This window comes from Balaenoptera physalus, assembly GCF_965194825.1.
Source record: "Balaenoptera physalus genome assembly, chromosome: 19".
Classification (NCBI taxonomy): Eukaryota; Metazoa; Chordata; class Mammalia; order Artiodactyla; family Balaenopteridae; genus Balaenoptera; species Balaenoptera physalus.
The window spans coordinates 11,863,524-11,887,664 of record NC_138900.1 but is presented as its reverse complement, the minus strand read 5'-3'; the positions used below and the strand labels follow the sequence as shown (position 1 = coordinate 11,887,664).

The following is a 24,141-nucleotide window of genomic DNA, read 5'->3' as shown; positions in this document are numbered from 1 at the left end:
CCCTGAAAAGTCTGAAGCAAGGGAGCGACACAGCCTGATTAAGTTTCAGAAAGACCCTCTCTGGGTGTGGGGAGCAGACGAGACTATCAGGGTCAGGCGTGGAAGCACAGAGACCTGCAGGGAGAAGGCCGCTGATGTCCCTGGGGCCAGAGATGGTGGTGGCCTGGGGAGTGGAGGAATCGGGGAGAACCTTTGGAATTGTGCCGCTATCAAGGCTCAGAGAAGTGGGGTTGCCAATCCAAGGTCACGCAGCTGGTCAGGCAGAGCGAGGGTCTGACCCTGCGCACACCTGGGATTTCCCCTCACCGGACAGGTGCTGCTTTGCCTCTGGGAGGCAGAGCCCTGGGTTCTATCTATTTGGTGTTCTCCACACAAACCTCAAAGTGCCTGGTGCTCTTGGCGCTGAGGAGAAGTCCATTGTCAGAAAGAGGTCATGCGTGAAGGTAAGGGAGAGGCCTTTCCTGGAGAGGCTCCACAAAGGAGGTAAGCAGGGAGTGAGCGGGTCTGAAGGTATGTGAGCTTGGAGAAGGGACCAGGGCCCCGGGGAACACCGTTCAGTGTGAAGCCCAGACTTGCTGTGACTCAAGGTGGGCCAGCAATGTGAAAGCTTTTAGGGAACGGCTCATATTGGCAGGAGGCCATCATGGGTCAGGGATGGGAGGCACATGAATGTCTCAGGCGGCAAGCCCAGGTCCAAGTCCAGTGTTTCCTGCTGATCCAAAGGGAAGAGGCCCACAGGGGTCTGGGGTTGAAGTGGAGTCCACTTGCCTGGATGCTAATCCTGGTTCCGTCTGTGGGGTCCCAGGCAAATGATTCAACCTTGCAGAGCATCAGTTCTTTCATCTGTAAAATGGGCATGGTGACAATCGTTCTCTTGTCGAGTGTGGAGGACATTCAGTGAAAAGATGCATGCAAAGTGTTTCTAACCGTAGTTCAGGGTTTCTCCTTTAACTGTCTAAAGCAGAACTCTAGATTCCCTGTCCCTGAGCTCTTCCAGGAGCTTGTCGCCGTCTCAGTAAATGGTTATCACACCAAAAACCTACCCTTCTCCCGAGAGCCCTCACTTTCTTTCAAGTGTCCAGAGCTCAGAGTTTGCTTCCATGATGGCAGGGACTATGTCTCATAGGGTCTGAGTCAACCTGATTCCGTCAAGTTAAACTCCTCTGAATAAATGTTTGTGGAACAGGGCCCTTTGCGGATGTTGCCCAGAGACCGCACAATTCCGGAAGAGGCACAGAGAGGTTGAGTGGCTTGCTTGAAGTCACATAGCAAGGACTCAGCAGGCTCCACAGAGGCTGAGAGAGGCCAGGCCACTTCTCATTTGTGAGCCCAGTATGCTAAGAATGAAAGAAGGCCAAAATGGAGTTACAGGCTGGGCTCTAAGCAACGACGACAACAAAATGCCACATTGACTGATATTTACAAGGTCATTGCAGGATTTATTAAAACAAAATTCAGAGCGTCCTACAGGTGATATGGTCTGGCAGTGGCACCCAACTGTAAAATCAAAAATGCATATCTCATTTAATGAGGCCCTTCACGAATATAATACCTGGGCCACATGACACCCCTGCCACCCCACCCCCCATGCCTCACTGAGCCCTGCGGCTGGGACCTAACCACCTGTTATGTGACTTCAAAGTTGACACCTTTTCCATCATCCTCAGTTGCTTTTGCAGAGAGGCAGGCGGCCCAGGACCGCTCGAATTTTCGAGGGGATGCATACGATCGGTGTAACACAGGCAGTGTGCCTGGTGGTAAGGAGAGCTGGGCTCTGGAATCGACCTGCTGGCTCTGACCCACCTCAGGGCGCTCCTCTGAAAAGCGGGGAGATAATAACAGCACCTGCTTAATTGGATCGTTGGGAAGATGCCAAGACATGATGCACGGAACACATGGCTACACAGAGCAGGTGCCTGCTAGCTGCTCTGATAGCTTATGATAATCGTGGGACCATCAAGGAGCAGGGGAGCGGGGGAGGAGGAGTGCATAGAGGTTTGAGAATCCTCAAGGGCGTGGCCAAGGCTGATTTGCCTGGTGTCCCCATGTCTTGGCACAGGGTCTGGCACAGCAGGCCATCTGTGCAGGTGTAGGATCGAATCGTCTTGAAGAGGCTTTGGCCAGGCTGAGCAGGGGTGGGAGCACCGGGGAGGACAGGGGAGCTTAGCGGAGGGCCTGGCCTTTGATTTCTTCTCCACCTGCTTGTGAGGCCAGGCGGGCGCTCCCGTGATCTTCCTTTTGCATGGTGCCCCTTAACTTCTCCTTTAGCAAACGGATCCTCCTAGGTGTCGGGTATGGGGGACACAGCGGTGCACACGTCAGACACGAATCAGTGTGACTACTGTCACAGTTCTAATCTGAATGTCGAGTGGTGGCTTCACATGAACACATTATTAAAAATAAATAAAATAAATAAGCAAATAAATAATGGAAGAAGGCTCTGCCCAGACCAGTGATGGGAGTATGCCGGGAACCAGGGATTATGATGAATGCAATTTTGTGCACCTGCGGCCCTTTTAAAAAGGAGGATAAAACCGAACAGGACAGACATGCTCCCTGTCCTCCCAGCATGAACATTCCAGTGGGAGAAGACGGATGATAAACAAGCACATTAACACATGGAAACTCGAATGTTAGTGACAAGTGCTGGAAGAAACTTCTACCTGGTAAAGAATGAAGAGTGATGAGGAGGGGAAACACTATGTGAGGTGGGATGATCACAGAAGACTTCTGTGTGGAGAGGACGTGTCAATGGGCTCCTGGAATAAGTGAGGGCACGCACCACGGGCATATCTGGGGAAAGATGGCACCAGGCCAGTGGGGAGAGCAAGAGCGAAGGTCCTGAGTCACAGCAGAGCTAGGGCTTGGGCTGCAGGAGCAGAAAGCCAGCCTGGAGGAAGCGAGGGGGTGGTGACGAGTGTTGGGAGGTGACATATTAGAGGCGGGCAGTGGCTGATTAGGATAAGGCGTCTTGAAGCTGTCTTTTTAAAAAAATATTTATTTATTTATTTATTATTTATTTATTTATTTATGGCTGTGTTGGGTCTTCGTTGCTGCACGCGGACTTTCTCTAGTTGCGGCGAGCGGGGGCTACTTTTCGTCGCGGTGCACGGGCTTCTCGTTGCGGTGGCTTCTCTTGTTGCAGAGCACGGGCTCTAGGCGCGCGGGCTTCAGTAGTTGTGGCTCACGGGCTTAGTAGTTATGGCGCACGGGCTTCGTTGCTCCGCGGCATTTGAAGCTGTCCTATTTGGCTGGTCTCCCTGAGGCTTCCCAGGCTTTGGCCGTTAGTACCCTGGACAGCGGCCTCGGCCCCTCAGAGCTCTTGCAACCGGGGCGCACCCTACCGAACAAGGCCTTTTCCTAACATCGGCTTCTGGGCGTGAGTTGGGGGTGGGGAGCAGATGATACTGCAACACGTGCGAATTGGCCTCTGCCTGCAGGAAGCACAGTTGTAAAGGAAAGAGTCATAAATGTACATTTTAATCAGTCTTTATATCAAGTGAACATCTGTGCGATCACAACCTACGTCTGTATAAAGAAGGCAGCCAGAGCCCAGGAACCCCCCCCACCCCTGTGACCCTTTTCAAACCTGCCCCATCCCTCCCTCCCTGCTGGAGGTAACCTCTGTCCTCGCTTTGGGGGATAATCATTCCTTTTCTTTGCAGTTAGCTACCTGTAACTCACTTAATATATTCTAATTTTAATTAAAAACTGAATACAGGGAACTTCCCTGGTGGCGCAGTGGTGAAGAATCCGCCTGCCAATGCAGGGGACACGGGTTCGATCCCTGGTCCGGGAAGATCCCACATGCCGCGGAGCAACTAAGCCCGTGCATCACAACTACTGAGCCTGTGTTCTAGAGCCCGCCAGACACAACTACTGAAGCTCACGCGCTCTAGGGCCTGCGTGCTGCAACTACTGAAGCCTGCGTGCCTAGAGCCCATGCTCCACGACAAGAGAAGCCACTGCAATGAGAAGCCCGCGCACCGCAACGAAGGGTAGCCCCCGCTGTCCGCAACTAGAGAAAGCCCGTGTGCAGCAACAAAGACCCAACGCAGACAAAACAAACAAACAAACAAACAAAACTGAATACAATCTCATTCTGAAAACCAAAAGCATAACAGAAAATGTTAAAATCCCATTGGAGTCCCTTCTGCTTTCCCAGTCCTGGTCCCCTCACCAAAGGTAGCTGTCATTAATTAGTTACCCTCCGGACCTTTTCCTCTGCATTTGTCAATACCTACCCACCCATAGAAAATACATAGTGGTTTTGGTATGTGTTTTACATAAATGATATTAAGTTGTATAAATCATTCTACAACTTGCCTTTTCATTCAGCAGTGTCTTGGAGAACTTTCCATGTCCTTTATCCATAGATCAGTTCCATTATCTTTCATGATCACATCCTATTCCTGAGTATGACTATGCTACAATTTATTTAGCCACTGTCCTATTGGTGGCATCTGATTTTCTCTACCTCAAACCTTGATGTGATAAACACTTTGTGAACTTCTTGAACTCCTTGTGCATGGTGGTCAGTATTATATTTAAGATTAATGACAGTAAGGTCCTACAGTATAGCACAGGGAACTATTTTTTTTAAAAAGATTAATGAAGTTCCTATCAGCCCATGTTACTGCCCCCATTTCACAGATGAGGAGCATGAGGCTCAGACAGGTGAAGTCACTTGCCCAGGGTCACACAGCAAGTGAATGGAGGAACCAGTTTCCAAACTCTCAGATGTTTGACTCCCAGATCAGTGCTTATATACACCTATACAGATAACACTGTCTGCGGGGCAGATGTCCTCATTCAACTGGGCCTATATGCAGACCAGTGCTGGGCTCCACTCCACAAAAATGAATCAAACACCACCTTGCCCTCCAGCCCTGCCCTGTGGGGGCAGCCTCACTGGGAAGGAATTTCAATGCAGTATGATTAGTGCTAAGCCCAGGATGCTGCCTGAGCTGTGGGAAGACTGAGGCCGTTACTGTTAATTGGGCCTCCGGTGGAGCCAGAAAAGGCTTCCAGAGAGGGGACATTTGAGCAGAGGCAGTAGCGGTGAGTACAGTAGAGGTGGCAAACACAGGAAGCATGGAGGATGGGCACGTAGGGGAACCCAAGTCGTTGGACAGAGGAAGAAGGTGAGCTCTGGGGGCAATATGCCTGTGGAGGTCGGCAGAGGCCCACATCCACTTGAGCTTGGAAAGCCAGCCTTGGATTTCATTCTGTGGGCTGTGGGAGCCTGCAAGGATCTATCCATTCTACAAATAGGATTTGGAAATTCCCTGGCTGTCCAGTGGTTAGGGCTTTGTGCTTCCACTGCAGGGGGCCTGGGTTCAATCCCTGGTCAGGGAACTGAGATCCTGCATGCTGCGCAGCCAAAAATAAATAAATAAATACAAATTAAAAAAAAAAAACACACACAAATAGGATTCAAGCACCTAGTCTGTGCCAGGCATTATTTCAGAAGGGAATACCACAGGAAACAAGACAAAAAAGGACTGCTTTCAGAGGGCTTACAGTTCAGAGGGGGAGACAGACAGTAAAGCAAGTCGACGGTAGCTGAGTTCCAGAGAGAGCTACGAAGAAAGTAAAACCGGCTGTTGGCGTGGAGAGTGGCTAAGGGAGGGCCTCTCAGAGGACGCAGCCTTTGAACTAAGTCCTGAAGGATCAGAGGAAAGGGACGAGATAGGGAACAGTGTTCTAGGGGAGGACTCAGCAAGGTCAAGGGCCCCAAGATGGGGGCAGACTTGGCCTTCTCCAGTGTGGCTGGCGCATTGTGCTCTCGTAGGGAGAGGTGACGTCCTGCAGGGGCCTGGAGGCCATGGTGAGGGGGCTGGGCTTTCCTGGAGGCTGCAGGGAAGTTACTGGAGGGCTTCTGGACCACGGTGAGGGCTCTTGAATTTCAGCCTTTGGACAGCTCCTTGCGCTGGGAGGACAGAAGTGGCCGTGAGCCTGCAGAGGCGGTGCTGGGCGAGTGGGAGATCTGGGCTGGAGTCTGGGGGTGGGTGGCGGCTCGTGCGCTGAGGGTCAGAGCCTCATCGGGGAAGGCCCAGGGCCAGCCACCTTCTTCTTTGGCTTCTTCGGATGCCCTGGTGGGCTTGTGGTGATGAGGCCGAGGACCCTGTTCTCCGACAACCTGCAGTCTGAGACGCGTACAAGCCAAGGTGAGGCGCAGCAAGCCCAGCACGGCAGGTTAGGCACAGGCTTTGCGGTCAGAGAGACTCTGGGTCTGCCCCAGTCTAGCTGTGTGGCCGTGGCCTTTAGTGGATCCAGCAGTCCATCTTGTGTTCTTGTTTCTTTCAAGCCCCAGAATGTTAGCGCTGGAAGAAGTCTTCGAGCGCTCCTCCAAGCCCACCTCCCCACTTTTAGATACGGAAACTGAGGCCCAGTCAGTGCAGAGGGCTGGCCCTAGGTCACCAAATGGCCAGTTTCAGTTTGGGGAACTGGTTGGTCTTCTGACTTTTACCTTCTTTGAGCCGTACCGTGATGCTTCTTGATTTCTTCTTGCTTGAGGTGAATTCCTGGGATTTCTGGTGGGTCTGGGAAACTGGTGGTGGGCAGGAGGTGCATGAGGAGTGTTTCTGTCAATGTGAATTTATTCAGATCTGCTGGCTTCCTGGTCCACAGACCTTGCTGATCTTCCCCCCGCCGGCACTGACCTAAGTATCTTCCCTTACTCTGCTCCCATTCCTGCTGTCCGACAGTGGTGGCCTGAGCGCCCACCAAAACCACCCCGCTCAGCTGCCCACTTGCAGATTCACTAAAGTTCTCTAGACTCTCACTTGAATTTGTACTCTCATCTGCATCCTCATGGCCCCATTCTCTCTTGTTTTCTGGACCACTGTCCCAGCCTCCCCTCTGGTCATCCTGCCGCCAGCTTCTTCCCACCAGCCTGGTCTCACACCAGTCCCCGGTGGATCTCCCTTACACAGACTTTTTCTGCTCAAAATCCTTCCCCTTACAACATCAAATCCAGCCTCAAGTCGGATGTATGGCACCCTGCCTGGATCTTTCTCATCCAAGCTTGAGCCCTCCCAATCTTTCTATGGCAGGAAGGGCCCTTCTATGTCTTGGGCTTCACCCTTGACTAGAGTTTTTCGGATGTTTACTGAGCCAGTGATGGAATCTCAGAAAACTTTCATCAACTCCAGTCTTCCCCTTGGAACGTGAGCTCCTTGAGGGCAGGTGTGTGTCAGATCCAGCTCATCTCTAGGTCCTCAGCCCCCAGCCCACGGCTTGGCAATAAGGGACACGTAGGAAATGTTTGAATTGAAAGAAATAGGGAAGGGTTGGCCCACCTTCAGCCAGGAACTGATGGATCGGGGGTCCAACACATGGCTGAATACCAAGAACAGGCTCTAAGGGCTGTGGGAGTTGGGCTGTGGGCTGCGAGGAGATCCCGGTGCTCCCGGGTGAGCAGGGAGTGGCTGCCGGCTGTCCACTGGAGGATGCGGAGCGTTCAAAGCTCTAAGGAGACCCGTGGCAGAGTGCAGAAAGAGCAAGCTGTGGGGAGGACAGGGCGGGGTTTGAATCCTGACTGCACCACTCACGTGGGGCAAGTGACTTCACCTCCTTGAGCTCTAACTTGTCAGTAGAAGGGGAATAATAACAGACCGTACTTCCTCAGATTGTCGTGAGGATTAGATATAACGTATTGGCCCAACTAGCACAGACTAGATAGCGACGCTGCTGCTTTTGATGATGATGGTGACGATGGAGAAGAAGAAACATTTTAAGTCCCTGGATGCTGGGTGCTCCTGAGCAGAACATGGGGTGGTTATAGCTTGGTCTTGACTTAGGGCCACTGGAGAAGCAGTTCCGAGGGCAGGGCTGAGGACGAAGCAGGGGTGTAAACAGGAAATGAAGGCTTGAGCCCAGAAGTCAGGAAGAGGTAGACAAGCAGTGCCAGGGCAGGCCAGGCTGGGTTTGATTCCATAGTATCGGAGGCCTGTTGGAGGATTGCATGGCCCTGCTGTAGGACCAACCAGATATATTTTCGTCTGTGTGTCTATCTGCCACCCCTCATCCTGCTTTCCTATGTGTTTGGGTCCCTAAGCCAGCTTTCCCCGACCCCCCTGCTCCCCAGAGACTGCCCTCGCCTGAGCTCTGCTGAAGGCCGAATGCTGAGATGCAAAGGGAGGTTGATGTCCATGAATTTTAGGCTCAAGTTCATCTTCTGGCCCAGTTGTCGACTCACAGGCAACCCAGTCTCCTTACCTCCTGCCAAGCTGGGGGTCTGAGGGGCCTGTCTGAGCTCCCACATGCTACAGCCCTACAGATGAGGCAGCACTTTGGGGAAACACTGCTCGTGTCCCCACGCAGAGTGGGGATGCAGCCGGGGGCTGAGTGGAGAGGTCGCCAGACACCGCCGGATGCAGAAAGAGGCTGGGGAACCAAGCCACAGAGAGGGTCCCCAGGGGCAGCCGAGAGGAAGAGGCCATGGCTGGGGGCCCTGAGGGGTGAAGAATCCCACTCTGCTGTCCCCGGTGGGCTGGCTGCTCCCCTCCCCCAACTCCCCGCCGGGCCCCCAGGGGACCTCGCTCTAATAATGTATTTGATCGACTCGCTGGCCGCGTACAAGCGATTATTGTCTTGTAGGGAGTCAAACGTATCGATCCGGTGAGAAATATGAGCGGAGCAATGGGGCCCGTGTGTCAGTTACCAGCCCCGCTGGCCCTGGGGAGCCCCCTACGTCTCCTTTAATTACCGCTCAGCCCTGAGCCCAGCCTGGCCTCCCCTGTGCCGCCTCCCTCCCAGGCTCCCTGCACCCCCAGTGGCCCCCGCTGCTCCCCAGCTCCCAGGCCCTACCTGCCTTGCTCAGCATGGCCTGAGGCTTCTTCTCCAGGTGAGAGGCCGCCATCTCTCCTGCCCAGGCCTCCCCGTTCCTGGCTGCCAGGCCCTACCCACCCGCTGTGCCCCAAACTCTGCCCCTCTGTCCTCTCTTGGGCAGGTGGAAGTCTCAGGCCCATTCTTCTTCAAGATGCCCTGACTCCAGCTCAGGGACTCAGTTCTGGTCTGCCAGAGGCGATAATAGTGGAGCCAGCCTGGGAGGCAAGAGGGGTGGGGTGACTTCACCCCACGGGGAAGTGTGTAAGGCTTTCGCCAGCTCTGCCACTCAGCTGCAGACCTGGGAGGACAGCACCGGAAATGGGTGGTGCTTCTCTCCCTGCTTTGGGTTTTGTCCCAAAGCTCGCTCCTGACATGGATGATGTTGACTATGTCTAGGGTGGAGCATGGGGGTGTTTTGGTGGGGTTTTGCTTCCCCCACACCCCGCTATAATGTCCTTATTACCCTCATTTCCAAGTCCCCCAAAACATAAATCCTAAATCAAAACAGAGCTTACAATGCAACTTCAAGGCCCCAGTACCACTACCACCAGACTGCTCCCAAGGAGACCCTCCTGTATAAAAACCGTGCATCTGAGAGCGAGAGAGTGGGAAAGAGGTGGACCAGGAGGCAGGAGGTCTGAGTTGGAGCCCAGCTGATGCTGTATGGCCTGGATCTCCTCAGTGAAATGGCCTTTACAATATGGAATCTTGTGGAGTGTAGCTAGAGGGGGAACTGCCCCCTCTGTGTGCAGATGTGAGGACCGCGGTCATTCCTGTGGAGTGGGTCTGCCTGCCTGGGCGTGTCTGGGTGCACAGGGCCTGGGGTACACGCAGAAAGGCACTCATGAAGGTCTATCTGTGTGTTATATCGTGCGTGAGTGTGCATGGGTGTGAATGTGGGCACACATGGCCAGGAGGTATGCCTGGGTACACTTGGGTAGATGTGTCCTTGTGCCCGTGTGTCCGCGTGACGGAGCACAGGAGGGGGATCTGTACACGGGAGTGTTGGTAAGGAGCCTTGGTGTCAGGGCCTGTGCGCAGAGGAGTGTTCCCGTGTGTCTGGATGTGCACACGTGTGTGTCAAGTGCTGGGGTCCATGTGTAGAAATACTTGAGCGTGTGTATGAGAGTCCAGGCGTCCGTGTGCGCGCGCGTGGTTTGGGGGTCCCTCAGCGTGGGGCGCAGCGAGTCCTGCAGGGCCCGCAGCGGGCAGGTGGGTTGTTTGGAGGCTCCAGGCGGCCCTGCAGCCTCGGACCGGGCGGGGGGAGGAAGAAGAGGGCAGCGGGCTCGGCCGCGCCTTTGTCTGCGCCGCCGTGGGCCGGGAGTCCGGCGCCTTTGTGTGACCCTCGCAGGTGTGCGCGCGGGGGCGGGGAAGGGGACTGGGAGCGGCGGGAGGGGCTACCTCCTCCGCAGCCGGCCCCGCCCTCTGGCCCATTGACTGGGCGCTGCCGCCCTCTGGCGGGCGCGGAGGGAACAGCTGGTCCGGGAGCGCCGCCGCGCGAAGCGCCAGCCAGCAGCCCCGGGACCGCGTACTTCCCTCCGCCCCAGCCACCTACGGAGCCCGCATTTCTCCCCTGGCAAACCTATTGCTGCTCCAGGGCAAGGCCCGGACCTGCCGCCGGTCCTACCACTGTCCACGGGTACCGATTCTCCCAGTGGTGGCCCCGGACGTCTCACCTGCGGGCAGATGCACGGCTGGGTTCCCGACTCCCCACAGCCTGCGGAAACCAATCGCGAACACCTCCTGCTGCCCTGCTTCTTGGCTTCAGCGTTTCTTGGCTCTGGGCCCTTGGGGAGGCCACCTCACTTCTCTGGTCCTCAGTCTTTTTGTCTGTAAAATGGGGCAAAGAGTGAGCGCCTCCAGAGATGATGCCTGTTAAATGCGAGGTGCAGGGGGCCTAGCATTGGGAAAGCCCCCCTCTCCCCACCCAAAACTCCTAGCCAGTGTTTTAGTGGTGTTGTTATGGATCCATCTTCTCTCCCAGACCCACATGCCCTGTTCCAGATGTGTTGGCAAGGTGGAGGCGGCACAAGGGCTAGGGGCATCTTCTGGGGGCACAGCTGTAGGAGTCAGCTCTTCCAGCCTGCTTGCACTCTACGCCACTACCCGCACTTCTCCAACACACACACATGATCTGGGGTCCGCTGCCTGCTGGGGTGGGCCTTCGGGCATGAGTATTTTCCTTTCCGAAGGGGGCGGGCCCTGTGGTTTCCTCCCTGGGTGACTTCCGGCGGAGAGGGCTTGGCCCCCAGAGAGGGCGGGGAGATGACACAGTCGTCCCCCCAGCCCTGCGGGGCAGGCAGCATGGTTCACTCCAGCATGGGGGCTCCAGGTAAGGGGCCCGAGCACACTGGCAGCACCGTGGGGCTCGTCCTGCCGGCTGGTTGCCGGCCTGCCCTGCCCTTCCTCTTCAGCTGGCTCCTTTGCCCTTTGACTCTGTACCGCAGCAGCTGCCCCCTCTTCCCATCCTGGGTTCCCACCTCCAGCTCCTCTTTCCCCTCCCCTTTCACATCAGCACGGGGTGGGGGGGGCGCCGGGGGGCTTCCTACCTCTTCTCCCCTTCTCTGCTGCCCTGTTCTGAGGGGTCTGGGGGAGGGGGATGGAGCCAGGTGTTGGTAGCAAGCTCCTACACAGAGGGCCGGTGGGTGGGCGACATGAGTGATCCTGGGGAGGGGACTGCACAGGGGCTGGAAGGCTGAGTTGCTGGACCTTTGAGTGTGTGCGTCTGTGTCTGTGCGTGTGCGCGGTAGTTCCGAGTCTTCTGTGTGCGACTGTCAGGTGTCCCGTGTGTGAGGGGCTCTTGTGCGTGACATTGTGTGGGTAGCCTTGGCAATGCTCTCTTGGTTCACTTCCTCACTTCGTTCGCCTGAGATGTCCCCTCCTCGGGGTGGCCTTCCCTGCCTGCCCCATCTAAACTGGCAACCAATCCTGCCATTCTGAGTCCCTTCGCCCTGCTTTATCTTTTCTTCATGACACTTATCACTGCCTGAAAATTTATTACATGTTTGTGTGCTCATGAACTGCCTCATCCACCAAATGTCAGTCGACTGCGTGAACATCATGCGCCAAGCACCGTACAAAGCGATTTGTATTTGTTGGCTCATTTGACATAACGTGTCCATCTCTGTGTAATGATAGTTATCTCTCCGCAGTGCTGATGGGAGAGTTAAGTGAGGTAATACGGTAAATGCTTAACACGGGGCCTGGAACTCGGCGAGCGTCCATACTTCAAGGTTGCTTTGTTTGCGGCCCTCTAGGTCTGACTATGGGGTTGTGTGGGAATGTGTCCCATTTGTGGGTGTCTGCGGGGATGATTGGTTTGGTGCGTGTCCGTGTGCATCCGTGTATGCGGGCATCCCTGTGATCTGTCATCGACATGTATTTATTGAGCAGTTCTGTGCTGAATGTTGGAAATAGAGCTGAAAAAGGCAGCTTCAGGTGTGTCTTCCTGGAGTCCCCAGTCCAGGGAGGGAGACAGACCTGTCACCAGACAGGGAAGGAGGCACAGGCTGAGGGGTCACGGCTGGGACAGGGGAGGCACAGGGGACTGGGGGAGCCCAGGAGACTTGCCCAGTTCAGCTGATGAGGTGTCAGGGAGGGCTTCCTGGAAGAGGGCATGTCTGGTCTGAGATGTGAAGGATGAGTGGGTATGAGTAAGGCAAGGGAGGCAAGGAGGGGGGTGAGATGGAAGGAAGGCCACTTGCCAGATGCTGTGTGATTATTTACTGAGGTGACCATGTATGCAGCTGTGGATGTGTGTGTGTGTGTGTGTGTGTGCGCGTGTGCATGTACAGTGTAGACACAGGGACCCAGGGCATCTGTACACGCGTGCTGTCTCTTCCCTGTCTGGGGTTGATTGGTGGCTTTGTACGTGTTGGGCGCTGGGTTAAACCCTTTACTTGGGATTTCTCACAGAATTGCCCTGCCTGTGAGGCCTGCCCTGGGTTCCCTGGTGTGGACATGAATTAATACATGTGTGACCTTGGGCAGATCACTGCTTGGTCTTGGGCTCTACATTTGTGACCTGAGTTCAGGGGTCCACCTTGGCCATCTCCCAGGAGGAGGTGACTCTGGGAGTGTGAGTACATGCATGTCTGTGTGTGTGTCTATCTGAGTTACCTGTGTGTGTCTGTGTGTGTGTGTGTGTGTATGCACATCTCTATCTGTCTCTATGTCTGAGTGACTCTGGGTGTGTGTGTGTGTGTGTGTGTGAGTGTGCGTGTACATCTTGTGTGTGTCTATCTGAGTGACCTGGGTGTCTGTGTGTGTATGCACATCTGTGTCTATCTGTGTGTCTGTGAGTGACTCTGGGGCGTGAGTGTGTACGTGTCTGGGGGTGACTCGGTGTGTGAGTGTGTGTAAGCGCAGGTGTGCCCACACACGTCTGGGTGTGTGTTTTGCATATCTGCCTGTGTCATTGTGTCTGGGCTTGTGTCTTCATCTGCAAACACTCCTGTCTGGGATCTGTGCACACCTGTCCCTGTGTGCGTTTGAGTGGTCTCCATCCGTGTCCGGGGCCCTGCCTGCCTGTGGCTGCAGCGTCTGTGGCAGCTTTTGTCAGCGCAGCTGTAGGGCCACCTCTCTTGTTGTGTCTGCTGCCTGTATCTCCATCCGTCCCTCCTGACACTCAGAAGTGTTCAATCCCTGGAGGCCGCCCAGGGACAGCTGCGGGGTATGGGGGTGTGAAATGCGACTCCTGGGGAGGCTGGGCTGGGCCAGTGGGCGAGCAGAGGTTCCCGGCAGGGCAGACCCTGCCCACAGGGGCTCCCAGGCCACAGCCTTGATTGAAGCAGGCTTTGTAGACAGGGGACCCAGGGGACAGGCCAAGCGGGGCCAGGAGGGGTGAGGGGCAGCCCTTGGGCCCTCTATATTTAGCCCCATTTTCGGTAAGTGCTAACGAGAAGCTGGCCCAAGTCTGCTAAAACCGGCTGGGGGAAATGCAGAGGAGAAGTGAAAGTCCGGGGAGGGAGGGGCGAGGAAGGGCGGAGGGGACCCAGTGTCCCAGGCCTGGGGCAGTCGGGCAAGTGAGTGTGAGCCCAGGGGCGTGGCCGCCCCTGGTGGGTCTGATCCAAGGATGGTGGGGTTTGAGGGGCCCGGTCGGGCTCTGCATTGCTTTTGCCTGCCTGTTCCTCTAAAAAGTGGCACGCTGCCTGCGATGGGAGAAGGGAGGGGTGACCCTAAGCAACCAACCAAACTTGCCTTGCGAATGAACTGAACGACGCTTTGAGGGGGGCCTTCTGAAGGCGCCAGGGGGGCTGGAGCAAATTAGCATCACCTGGAGGTGGGCTTAAAAGTTTCTGATGCCTAGGTCTCTGTCCCAATGAAATCAGAGTGTCAGGGGAGGGATTAGGCATCAGTATATCTCTAGAGTCAAAAGAGAGAGAGAGATTGAGAGAGAGAGAACCCTGCCTGGGCCAAGGCTGAGACAGCCTCCAGGATGATCAGCCTCCGCAGGCCCCTTGCCAGGCTCGCCATGCCCTCGAGAGTGCCCATTAACACCACTTAGCTGTGGGTCGTGGTGGAAATGGAGTTCCCTATTCATTGCTGGTGGGGATGATTTGTTGAGACACTTTTCTTGGGTTGGGCTCTGATGGAGGAGAAGGAGAGGGCAGCAAAAGAGGCCTGGGCGAAGGACAGCTCTGGCCACTTTGCCGTTGGCCCAGCTGAGCGCTGCAGGGGTGCACGGGCTGTGTGGGAGCTGGGGGTAGTGGGGGGCAGGATTAGTGAGAATAAGGGAAATAGAGTGGTGGAAATTTCCCCTCAAACCACTTTTTCCTCTGCAGCCAGTATCCCTGCAGAGGGGATGTTACCTTAAATGTTTAGGTTGGAGCTGCTTGGGGACCGGGGCTGAGGGTCGAAGTGTCATGTGACAGCAGGGAGAGGAGACTCTTTCATGCTCTCGTTCATTCCAAAGACACAGTCCCAGACTGTGCAGCCTGGGCCCTAAGGAGCCCACAGTCTGGGGCAGGGGTCACTCTCCAGGCTGTCAGTGTGTGTTAGGGGACAGGGGGACCCCAGATGAGAGAGGCACTGACCGCCTGGGCAGTCAGGGAGGACCTCACAGAGGAGGTGACGTGGAGCTGGCACCTTAAAGAGGAGCAGGAGTTTGCTAGTCGAGAAGGAGAGGGTCGCCCCAGGTGGGAGAAGAGCAGAGGCGAAGGCCTGGAGGAGGGAGAACAGGGCCACCCTTGTTCATTCAACCCACACATCCCGTTGGGGACCCCAGATGAGTCAGAGCTGCCCCTGAGGGGTTCCTAGCCTGAAGGAGGAGACATTCTGGGGCCCAGATGGCTACAGCCTTTAGGACAGTGACAGGGGAGATGGAGCCAGGGTGGAGGGAACAGGGGAGAGACCCTCTGCCTGAAGTCATCAGGGGTGGTGACTTCATGGAGGACAGAGCCTGTGCTGGGTCCTGAAGGATGAGTAGGAGATCGCCAGGCAGATAGAGTGGGGAACAGCGTTCCAGGCAGAGGGACCAGCCCATGCCAAGGCCTCAGGAAACATTTGTTAAATGGCAGACAGACAGCAGGACAGAGGCAGGAACAAGTAAGAGACAGAGAGAGCTGCAGGGAAGGACGGACGCTCAGCAAACATAACTTGTTCTCCTGAGCTGGGTAATGCTGGGGACCAAGCAATGAGTCAGACCAGGCCTGCCCTCTTGTCTAGTGGGAAAGGACTGGGACACAGGGGACCACAGCCCTGCGGGCTCGGGGCTAGGACGGCGAGAAGGCACGACCAAGGGAGGCTGCATTAGTTTGCTAGGGCTGCCATAACAAAGTACCCCAGACTGGATGGCTTAAACAACAGAAATTTATTTTCTCAAAATTCTGGAAGCTAGAAGTCCAAGGTCAAGGTGTCAGCAGGGTTGGTTTCTTCTGAGGCCTCTCTCCTTGGCTTGAGATGGCCGTCTGCTCCCTGTGTCTTCACATGGTCTTCCCTCTGGGCATGTCTCTGTCTCAATCTCCTCTTCTTATAAGGACCCCAGTCATATTGGATCAGAGCCCACCCTAAGGGCCCTAAGGGTCTCATTTTAACTTCATTACCTCTTTAAAGATCCTACCTCCAAAGACAGTCACATTCTGAGGTACTGGGGGTTAGGACTTCAACATAGGAATGTTGGGGGACACAGCTCGGCACATAAGAGAGGCCGAGAATGAGCATGGACTTTCTGGGGTGGAGGTGAGGTCAGAGGCCACCCTGGTCTGTGAGCAGGAGGGGCGTTCGCTAGCTAGGTGGGGAGTAAAGAACCTGAAGGTCTGGACTTCCCGTCAAGCAGAGGGAGATACCTGGCGTGGCTGAAGAGAAAGTTGCATAAGTGGCAAGAGATGGGCAGCAGCGGGTGACAAGGGTCACACCCTAAAGGCCAGGATGAGGAGCCTGGGCTTTTCTTAGGAGACGGGGAGCCATGGAAGGGTTCAGGGCCAGGCGAGGAGCTCCCGTGGCAATGCGGACACTGGCTGGAGGGAGGGGCCGGGGAGGGGGCTGGGGCACGGCTTTCAGGGATGCTGGGAGGGGTGGGATTTAGGGCCACGTTAGGATTTGTGGTTGCCTGGAGCAGGGCCAAGGTCTGGGAGATTTAGAACCAGGATCAGGCAGGACTCCCGCGTCTGATGCACCAGAGTCGGGGGGGGGGGGCCTCATCCCCTGGCTCCGTTTGTGACCTCCTGTGTCTCTCAGCATCCTTAACCACTTGCTGCCCCCTTCCCAGTGCCCAGGAACAGGGCCTGAGCTCCTGTAGCATCTGGGCACCTGCACCCTCACACTCATAAGCTTATGCCTTAATAGGACTATATGCTGGCTTATTATTTTTATTGTTATTAGCTTAAAATTTTATTTATTTATTTGGTTGTGCCGGGTCTTAGTTGAGGCTGGCCGGCTCCTTAGTTGCAGCACGTGGGTTCCTTTAGTTGCAGCTCAAGGGCTCCTTAGTTTGTGGCTCGCGGGCTCCTTAGTTGCGGTTCGCAGGCTCCTTAGTTGCAGCTCGCAGGCTCCTTAGTTGCGGCATGCGTGTGGGATCTAGTACCCTGGCAGGGATCGAACCCGGGCCCCCTGCATTGGGAACGTGGAGTCTCAACCACTGCGCCACCAGGGAAGTCCCAACTCAAAATTTTTTTCTTTTTTTGTGAAAACATACCATACATAAAGTGCTCAAATTTTAAGCGTACAGCTTGATGAATTTTTACATATGTGTAGACCCACATAAACACCAAACAGAACATTTCCAACCCCTTGCAGGCTTCCTCACACCCTCTCCCGGTTAGCACCCCCCAAAAGGTGCCCACTAATCGGACCTTAATCATCTGATGTCATCCTGCCTGTTGCTGAGTTTCACATAATTGGAGTCCTCCTGTCTGTCCACTTTTGTGTCTCACGTCTTTACCCCGGCATCATGTTTGCGAGATTCAGCATGTGTGATGCAGGAGTTGGTTCTTTTCCCCGGCTGTGGAGTATTTCGTTGTATGGATGTACCAGTGTTGTTGGCCCATTCCCGTTAATGGGCCCTGGAGCTATTTCCAGTGGCGGGGAGTCGTTATGAAAGCGCCGCTGGGAACACGCGTGCCGGGGGTGGTGATGGTGGGCAGGACGCTCCTTCCTCTTGGATGGACGCCCGGGAGTGGATGTGCTGGGCCACAGGGAAGGGGCACCGCTCGGCTTTCCTGAATTGTGCTTGTATTGATTTACACCCCCACCAGCAGTGTGTGTGTGACCTGGCTTTTTAATCAGGAATTTTAAATCCGAGTGGCGTGCCGTGTCGAGTAATTGCAAAATTTCTGGACTTTTTTTTTTTTTTCAGTTGGTGACGCTGTCCCAGCTCTCTCTCTAGCTGGCCTTCTTTAAATATCTTGGATGCAGAGCACGCTAGAGTTGGATAGCTCCTTTGATAGGGTGGGGTCTTGGTGGGGATTTGGAGTGAGCTGTAGGGGAGACTTTAGGGTCAGAGTCAGGGTCAGGAGTAAGGTCTGAGGCCGAGTTGGGAGTCGAGGTCAGATGAAGGACTCGGGCCGTCTGGACAGGAGTTGGGAATCAGGGTGGGCAAAGGGGATTCAGAACGGGTCGGGCAGAAACTCAGATTTGTGCGGGGGTCTAGGACCAGGAAGGGCTGGGTTCAAGTCGGAGTCAGGGTGAGTTTGGGTTGGGATGACGGTGGTGAAAGTCACGACGGGCCCATCAGAGACCGTAGAGATACTGATCGGAAGTGGGAGCCCTGGAGTCACGAAGACCCAGGTCTGATCAGGGTGCCTCTGCTGCCTCACTGTGTTCTTGGGGAGGTGCCATCCCCCCCTGGAGCCTCAGTTTCCTCCTCTGTAAAATGGGGGTAATATTAGCACCAACTGCTGGCGTGAGCTCTGAATCATACTTGGCGCTGTGCTTGGCCCTGGTAACACTCACCTTCCCGTGACCAGCATCAGAGAGCTGTGAGGACGGGGGTTTGTCTCCATTGCTTTGTGTCCCCTGCTCGCCACTCCCCTCGGCCACCTCCTTTCATTTCCTCGGCCCTGCGGAACTATAGGGTGGGATCGCGTCTGTAGGGGCAGGGACCGTAGGTTGGATTGGGGTGTGCAGCTGCAATTCAAGGCTGAAGTCCCAGGTAAGGTCTAAGATTAGGTTTGAGGACAAGGTTGGGGCAGAAGCGGATGGGGTCGGGGTCACAGAGATCAGAGTGGGGCCATCTGTGTGCTGAGTCCCTGAAAGGGAGGCCAGTGGGAGTGGGGTACGGACAGGAAAGTGGTGGGCCGGGGAGGGGGCCAGAGGGCGGCTGAATCACCGCCGGTAGATCTGACGACTCGTTCCTTTGGGGATGCTGCAGTCCCCTCACACCTCCCAGGCCCTACTCAGAGTGGAAAACATGCCTCACCGAAACCTGGTGAGGCAGGACGGGCGCCGGGGCGGCAGCCTGAGAGGAAGCCTAAGGCTGACTCGCTGCTCAGGAGCAGTCTCCCCCTGGGCGGCCAGAGCCTTGTCAGGACCGACGGCCAACCTCGACCCTCCCACCCTGCCCCAGGGTCTCACGGGGGGTCGGGGGCTGACCCTCCCTGTGCCACCTCCTGGAGGGGTGAAGGGGATCCCCAGGGCCCGAAGGGCCCTCTCCTGTCCTGCTGGAGGAGAGCAGAGGCTCAGAGCAGAGGGCATGTCTCCCGGAAAGAGACACTTGCAAGGCAGCAGGGGGTGTGGGAGTATTTGGGGAGAGGCTGGGGTGGTGCCGGAGGAGGGGCCCCAGAGCTCTTCAGGCTTCTGCACCCTCACCCCACTTGCATCCCTCCTGTGTCCCCAGAAATAAGAATGTCTAAGCCCCTGGAGGCCGAGAAGCAAGGTCTGGACTCCCCATCAGAGCACACAGGTGAGTGGGGAAGGGAGCAGGGAGGGCAGAGGTCACCACGGGCGGAGGGCAGGTGCGCCGGGGGAGTTTTGGGGGTGGCTCGTGACAACTCACCCTGCCCCTCTCCTTGCAGACACGGAAAGAAATGGACCAGACACTAACCATCAGGTCAGGAGGGAGTGGATGAGCAGGAGGGGTGGGGAGGGGGAGGGAGAGAAGGGAGCAGAGGGGAGCTGTGTGGGGGAGGGGCAGGGTGTCAGAAGCTGCTTCATCTCACTGTTCCCATCTCCCACCCCAACTCGCTCTTTGCAGAACCCCCAGAATAAGACCTCCCCGTTCTCTGTGTCCCCGACTGGCCCCAGCACCAAGGTAAGCACCTGTCAGGGCAGCCAGGGCAGGGGGAGAGGTGTCCTGCGATGGGCCGGGTTTGGCATTTGGGAGAGGGCCCAGGGCCTGGTACCTCGGTGACAGGACTCCTCCCGCCGCCCCTTCTCACCCTCGGGCTCCCGCCCCAGGCCTGTGACTCACCAGGGCTCCTTCCCCTTCCCTGGGGGAGTGGGGGTGGCCAGGGAAATCCCCCCCAGAGCCCCAGGGCGATGAACAACAGGAAGCTGAGGGCCCCGCCCCCATCCCAACGTCCCTGACCGAACAGGGGCCGGCCCCACCCCCCCATCCCCCCAAGCGCACACTCAGGGGCCAGCGGAGGACTGGGGAGCGGGGAGGGGAGGGCAGGCCCAGTGAGGATGCTGGAGGAGAGGACGGTGGGGAGGCCGGAAGTGACCACGTAGAGCAAATGCCAGATCCAGATGGGGCCCTGCTCCTGGGCACTGCTGGGCTTCCTGGGGTGTCTGGGGCCCAGGTCTCCACCCTCCAGTGTGGCGGGGGCAGCCGGCAGGTCCAGAGGCTCGAAGATGGCACAGAGGGCAGGGACAGAGGAGGAGGCACGGGCAGGACTCCTGACCCTGACCAAAGGTGGCAGAAGGATGGGGCGTGGGCACCAGGAACTGCTCTGTGACCATGGGAGAATCACTCCCCCACTCTGGCCTTTCGGTTTCCTCTTCTCTAACATGGGAAATGGGGGTGGGGGGTGGAGAGGGGGATCTCTGAGGTCCCTTCCATGGCTGGTGTGCCTTGATCTGCTTGGTGGGCAGGTGTCTTGTTCTGAGGGCGCTGGACGGGACCCAGGGAGAAGGGCTCGGACTCTGACCGTCTTCCCTCTGATCTCAGGCTGGGCTCTGGCCATAGCCCTGGGAGCCGAGAGCGTCCGTCACCCCCACCCCCAGCACCAGCCCTCCCTCAGCTGAATCTCTGCAGCCTCTCCTTGCTCCGCGGCAGCCCTGCTTCTCCCCTAGGAGACTAGTGGGGCCCAAGGAAGAAAGGGTTCTCGCTCCCCTTCCCCAGCCTGGGCCTGCTTCCCGGGGAAAGCCTGAGGCAGAGAGCGCAGCAGCGGCCTCTGGCTCTGGGTCTCCATCCACACCTGGTCTCCGCTCCTGGCCTTTGCTGCCCCACCTCACTGCATCTCTTCTGTGTCAGTCTTTCCCTAATTGCAGTGATTCATGTGCTTCCATCATGATTTCAGACAAATGCACACACCACCGTGTTCAATTATTTACATCACAATTTTGTTGAATTGGCTCAATTAAAAAAAAAAACATTTTATTATGGAAAGTGTGAAGCAGATACAAAAGTAGAAGGAAGACCATAGCGAAAACAAACCTCCAGGTACCTGTCAATCGGCCTCAACAATTATCAACTCATGAGCTGTCTTGCTTTTTCAACAGCTGAAATAAAACGTTTTTTTAAATGGAAATTTCATGAATGGAAAACCAGAATCACTTGCCATGGAAATAAATACAATGATTATTAAAATGTACCCAGAGACTCTTGCCTACTGTCGGATATAAGCCTGAGACCGGTTCTCTGTTTGTTAAAAGGGGCGATTAGCCAGGGTTGGAAGGTGTTAGAGACGTCCTAGCACCTATTGGAGACTTAAAAGAGAGAGAAGGAAAGAGCCCCGAGAGGGATAGTGTTCTCACCATGGCACGCAGTGTTGGTTTTTAAAAAACTTTTAATTAAAATATGACACACACTTAGATCCTCAGTGTACAGCTCTGTGGATTTTCACAAACTGGCCAGCTGTGTCACCAGCACCAGATCAAGAAACAGAACATGACCAGACTTCCAGAAGGCCCTTCATTTCCCCTCCAGGACAGCCACTGCCCTGACTTCTAGTATTTACTGTTGTTTCACGCTGCATCCCCGTACCCCTTAGACTTTCTGACACTTGTATCCCGTCCCTTGGGGCATGCCACTCACCCTCTGTTATTTGGCCCTTTCCCAGGCCTCTGTCTGTCTGTCTGTCTCAGTCCGTATTGCAAATGCCACGCTCGCTCCTACCAAGTCACTGTGTTGCCTTGCACAAGATGCTTTCCCTCTCTGGATCTCCTTTTGCAAAACACTGTTGGGACACTGGGCTGAAGGATGATCCCTAATGTCCCCTCTGGGCCTGAGAGTGGGCGACTCATCAAGCCACACCTCCCACCCCATGTGTCTTTCACCAGCAGACCTCTCAGGCAAGGCCACCATTGTCTGGTATTTTCAGGTAGGAGAGGGAGAAGGCTGGCACCCCTCTAAGCTGGTCTGTCCTACGTGGTGGATGCGAGATGCATCTTTATGCTCCACAGAGAGGAGGAGGGGCTCAGCGGACCCTGGGGTGGAAGCTGAGAGCTGGCAGCACCTGGGCCACACGGGGCCTGCAGACGTCCTTTGCTGCTGGTCCTGCAGCATTTTTGCTTTGGTTTTTTGCCGGCAGAAGCAGGGTGGGGCTGGGCAGGCCTCCCCCTTCCGGCAGGCGGGCATGCTCTTTTCCGCCCACTCCGTCCACACTTGCCCAAATCACCCATTTGTGCTGTCTGCCTGCTTCCTTAGGCTTTGAATTCATGACCCATATTCTAAGGCGGTGATTTTTATTTCATACCCTAATCCTCTTTCATCCAATAAAGTCTTACTCCACTGGACAGATAAGAGGTCCACCTCTGGCTGAAGCAGATGAGGGGTGTGGCACACAGGACCCCCTTCTTTGATGTCCCGGGGCCCCCACTGGCATCCTTTCCCATTTTAAAGATGGGGAACGGACCCCCAGGAGGGTAAAAGCGCTCTCCAAAGGTGACCCTCTCCTGTCGGGAGTTCGGGTGCAGAGGGTGTGTTAGCCTTTTCTGACTGGTGCGGAAACTGAGGCCAGAAAGGTGGCCCGAGGTCCCCGCGGGCCTGGCCTCTGCACCCCAGTCTTCTCCCTTGGCGGCGCGGGGCTGCCGTTGCCACACACGTGCCCTCTCTTTGGTTCACAGGTGGGCATTCTCTCTGGCCTCCACTTAACATTCTGGGGTCCCGGACCCTGCCTCTCTCCCCCCCAGATCAAGGCTGAAGACCCCAGCAGTGACTCAGCCCCAGCGGCACCCCTGCCCCCCCAGCCGGCTCAGCCGCATCTGCCCCAGGCCCAACTCATGTTGACGGGCAGCCAGCTAGCCGGGGTAAGTACTTGGGGTGCACGGGGGCAGGGACAGGCCAGCCCCCTCCCGTCTGTTACAGGACTGGTGGCCTGGGGTGTCCCGCCCGGGCCACGGCCGCGGCCACTCTCTCAACGCCTGCCTCTTGCCCTCCTCTGTCCTCCTGGAAGACCCGCCCCCTAACCCGCTTGGCTCAGGCGCTAACCCCTGTCTGCTTTCTCTGCTCCCCCCATGCCCCTCCTCTGGCCCCCGCTGCCCCCGCCCGGCCCACAGCTCACGGCGCTGATGCCAGCTCAGCAGCAGCTCCTCCTGCAGCAAGCGCAGGCCCAGCTCCTGGCCGCCGCGGCCGCCGCTGCCTCCTCTTCCTCCTCCTCCTCCTCCTCCTCGACCTCGCAGCCCCCAGCCTCCTCCGGGGGAGGCGACCTGCCGCCACCACAGCCTGCCAGCCAGCCCCCCGGGACCCCACAGCTCACCCTGTCCCAACCCATCCAGCTCACAGCACAGGTAAGGGCAGCCCCGGGGAGCACACGCCCTCCAGCGGAGGCCCCGAGGAAGCCGAGGCGGTGCAGGGGGCTGGCTGGTCCACGCGGACCGTTCTGACCACCAGCGCTGGGCCAGGCAGCCCCCGGCAACCCCAGGAAGCCTCGGGAGATGCTGCCACCCATCTCTCAGAGGGGTAAAGCGAGGCTCAGAAGGAGGACACCCTCCGCGCGAGGGGCGTGCCCGACTCTCTGCTTTCTGTGCATCTCGCTGAGGGTTCACAGTCACCTGGGAGGCTGACATGTTATCCTCAGTTTACAGCAGAGGAAACCAGGGGTCACCTCCATGCACAGCACCTGTGTGGATACAAAAGAAAGGCTGAGAATCAGAATCGGTGCCCCACATCGAGCGCCCTGGCTCCTCCAGTGAGACGCTCTTTCAGAAAGGGGCCTGTGGTCTGTGAGTTAGGAAACTCTGCATTCTCTCTCTCCATTCTGGAGACTTCTGGTCTACGTGGAATCATGCATGAGTGGCTGTATTAGCTTCCAGGGCTGCCATAACAAAGTATCACAAACTGGGTGGCTTAAAACGACAGAAATGTATCATCTCAGACCAGAAGTCCAAAATCAAGGTGTCAGCAGAGCTGGGGTGTCTCTTGAGGCTCTAGGGGAGAATCCCTCTTTGCCTCTTCTCGCTTCTGGTGGTGCAGGAAATCGTTGGCTTTCTCGTAGATGGATGACTCCAGTCTCTGCCTCTGTCATCATGTGGCCATCTTTTCTCTGAGTGTGTCTGTCTCTGTGTCCAAATTTCCCCTTCTTATAAGGACACCAGTCATTGGATTAGGGTCCACCCTAATGACCTCCTTTCAACTTGATTACATCTGCAAAGACCTCGTTTCCAAACAAGGTCATATTTATAGGCACCAGGGGTTAGAACTCTTACCGTTTCTTTTTTTTTTTTTTTTTTAATGGCCGCACCACGCGGCATGTGGGATCTTAGCTC

General features: G+C 56.2%; 1 protein-coding gene across 11 annotated transcripts in view; it reads left to right on the top strand.

Annotated features, from left to right (window-relative positions):
• The window catches only part of POU2F2 (POU class 2 homeobox 2), a 79,160-nt gene that overhangs the window by 33,407 nt on the left and 21,612 nt on the right, over positions 1-24,141 (top strand). For 4 of the 11 annotated variants that reach the window (XM_082438694.1, XM_082438693.1, XM_082438689.1 and 1 more), the window contains exons 1-5: positions 10,526-11,167; positions 19,109-19,174; positions 19,287-19,321; positions 19,466-19,522; positions 22,567-22,683. In XM_082438694.1, coding sequence (XP_082294820.1) covers positions 11,101-11,167; positions 19,109-19,174; positions 19,287-19,321; positions 19,466-19,522; positions 22,567-22,683 — 342 coding nt within the window. In that variant the 5' untranslated portion in view covers positions 10,526-11,100. Of the gene's footprint in view, positions 1-10,525; positions 11,168-19,108; positions 19,175-19,286; positions 19,322-19,465; positions 19,523-22,566; positions 22,684-22,829; positions 23,164-24,141 lie in introns of those variants that run through there. The other 7 variants (XM_082438688.1, XM_082438697.1, XM_082438696.1 and 4 more) reach the window with 4 other exon arrangements.